This window comes from Cystoisospora suis (assembly GCF_002600585.1).
Source record: "Cystoisospora suis strain Wien I chromosome Unknown contig_3619, whole genome shotgun sequence".
NCBI classification, from domain to species: Eukaryota; Apicomplexa; class Conoidasida; order Eucoccidiorida; family Sarcocystidae; genus Cystoisospora; species Cystoisospora suis.
This window is the reverse complement of record NW_027156414.1, coordinates 1-2,181: the sequence shown is the minus strand read 5'-3', so window position 1 is coordinate 2,181 and position 2,181 is coordinate 1. Positions and strand designations below refer to the sequence as shown.

The window sequence follows — 2,181 nt, the reverse complement described above, 5'->3', positions numbered from 1 at the left end:
AGATAGATAGATAGATAGTCATGTATGTTGTGTTCTTCTTTTTGTTGTGTCCTCATCCTAGTTTCCTCATTGATAGTTCCTTTATTTGATCTAGTCCACTTCTCTCCCTTTACCTTGTGTGTAGAAGAGCACTCATTGATTGTCCTAGAAGACAAAGAAGAAGACATGAATTCTTCATCTTCATCTTCATCTTCGTCGTCTTCGTCTTCGTCTAGATCTTCATCCAAGTCCTGATCATCTGCTTCTTCTCCCTCTTCATCTATCTCTTCATCCCCCCTTTGCTGAGATCCCCCACTCTGACGAGGCACTTCACCCGTCAAAGAAGAAGAAGAAAGACGTTCATGGGGTCTTTCTTTCTTCTGTACCATAGCCGTAGAGGGGTGATTAGTGGCACTAGCACTGCTTGCTATGCTAGGATCATCCCCACTTCCACTGCTCTGTCCTCCTCCTCCTTGGGTAGAAGAGGAAGAAGAAGAAGAAGTGGTTGTATTATAAGAGCTTTGTCTATCATTCTTTGCCTCTTTAGTTAAAGACGTTTTCTTTCCTACAGAATACTCACTCGCGCGTTCTTCTTCTCTTTCGCTCTTCACTAGAGATCTCCCCCCCCCTGGTCCTCCAGTTCGAAGTAAAGAAGAAGAAGAGGAGTCATCATACTTTCTCTCATCTTCTTTCTCTAAAGCTTCGCCATCCACTCCTACAGCTTGCATTCCCCCCCCCGGCCCTTTATTATGCAGATCGTGATCTTCTTCTTCTTCTTGACCACGACGAGACATCTCTCTTTCCTTCTTAACGACCTTATTCCCCAATGAAGAAGAACCCCCCTCGACATGTTCTGTTCTCTCGGACGACCCATCTCCACTGGCTCCTTTCTTCTTCGTCTGAAGTGCATTTGCCCCTTCAGCCCCAGCAAAAGAAGAAGAGAGATTCTTCTTCCTTTCTCTCCCACCTCCTAATTCACTTCCTTCTTTCTTATCATGTTGATGAGTTGGAGATGAAGGAAGATGTGAAGCTTCTTCCTCTACAGAAGAAGTCTTAGTGTGTCTAGCGCTCTTGTCTTCTTGTCCTCCTCCTCCTCCCCTTCGCTCTTTTCCGTGGGGTTCCCCACCCTCTCTTTTCTTCTTCTTACTGATCCTATCTGAAGGATCTTGTGGTGAGGTCAACCGCAAAGAAGAAGGTGCTGGCTGGTCTTCTCCTTTACCTTCCTCTTCTTTGTTTCGTAACAATGTTCGTAAGAAGAACTCATGGAGATGAGACGGGAGAGACTTCTCGTCAATTCGCAGTCGCTGAGCTCGGGCACAGGGCTCTAGAAGCTTCTCTGCTTCGTTCCTCACTTGTAACCTCAGATAGTCGACACATCTCCCTCTCTCTCTTTCTTCTCGATCTAAGGGGGGAGACGTTGTTCGGAACTCCTTATTCTCGTTGCCAAGAGATGAATGACTCGCACAAGAAAGATCTGTAGAAGAAGATGAAGAAGAGCCTGGAAGTGACCCAAGAGTAGTAGGAGAAGGGCGAGAGGGGTCTGGTGTCTCGTCTCTCCTACGGCCTTCATCACCAGTACTATCAAGATACCTGTCTTTCTTACTCAGAGGAGATGACGGAGACGTGGTGGATGAAGAGGAGGACGAAGAAGGTTCTTCTCTGTCGATAGGATGACGAGCTCTTCCTCTTGCTGAAGAGTCAGACTCGCCACAAGAAGAAGACGAGGAAGAGGAAGAGGAAGAAGAAGTGAGAGAAGGACCGCTAGATGTTGTTAAAGCAGGGCTAAAAGCTCCGATGATAAGAGATTGCTCCGATTCGCTTGAAAGACAAGGAGCTAGCTCGATGTTAAACACTCGAGGGACAGGAAAGCGAAACAGCAACTTCTTCAGATTATTTCCTGCGAAGACCTGTACATCACAAAGAAGAGAAGAAACAAATAGAAGAAGATCAACATGCCGAGACAGATAAAAAAAGGGGGGGCGAAAGGGAGATACAAAAGAAGAAGAAGAAGATGATAGAGAAAGAGACAGAAAGCAAGGAGATGGAAAGCGAGGAGGAGGTAGAGAGGGGGAAGGAGAAAGAGAGGTGGATGGGGTATGAAGAGAGCCTCCGGGAGTCTGAATGGATCGAAGGCGCAGGAGAAGATACTAGGTTTGTATAATAAAGGGAGTGATAAGCAGACAGACAGACAGAGATAGATAG

General features: G+C 46.3%; 1 protein-coding gene across 1 annotated transcript; it reads right to left on the bottom strand.

Annotated features, from left to right (window-relative positions):
• Positions 1–113: 113 nt before the first annotated feature.
• CSUI_007019 (gyf domain-containing) lies at positions 114–2,096 on the bottom strand (the record flags this gene model as incomplete). The annotated part of the gene is made up of 1 exon (XM_068067169.1): positions 114–2,096. A coding segment is annotated over one exon (1,983 nt), but the record flags the coding sequence as incomplete, so codon positions are not given.
• Between the last annotated feature and the right edge of the window lie 85 nt (positions 2,097–2,181).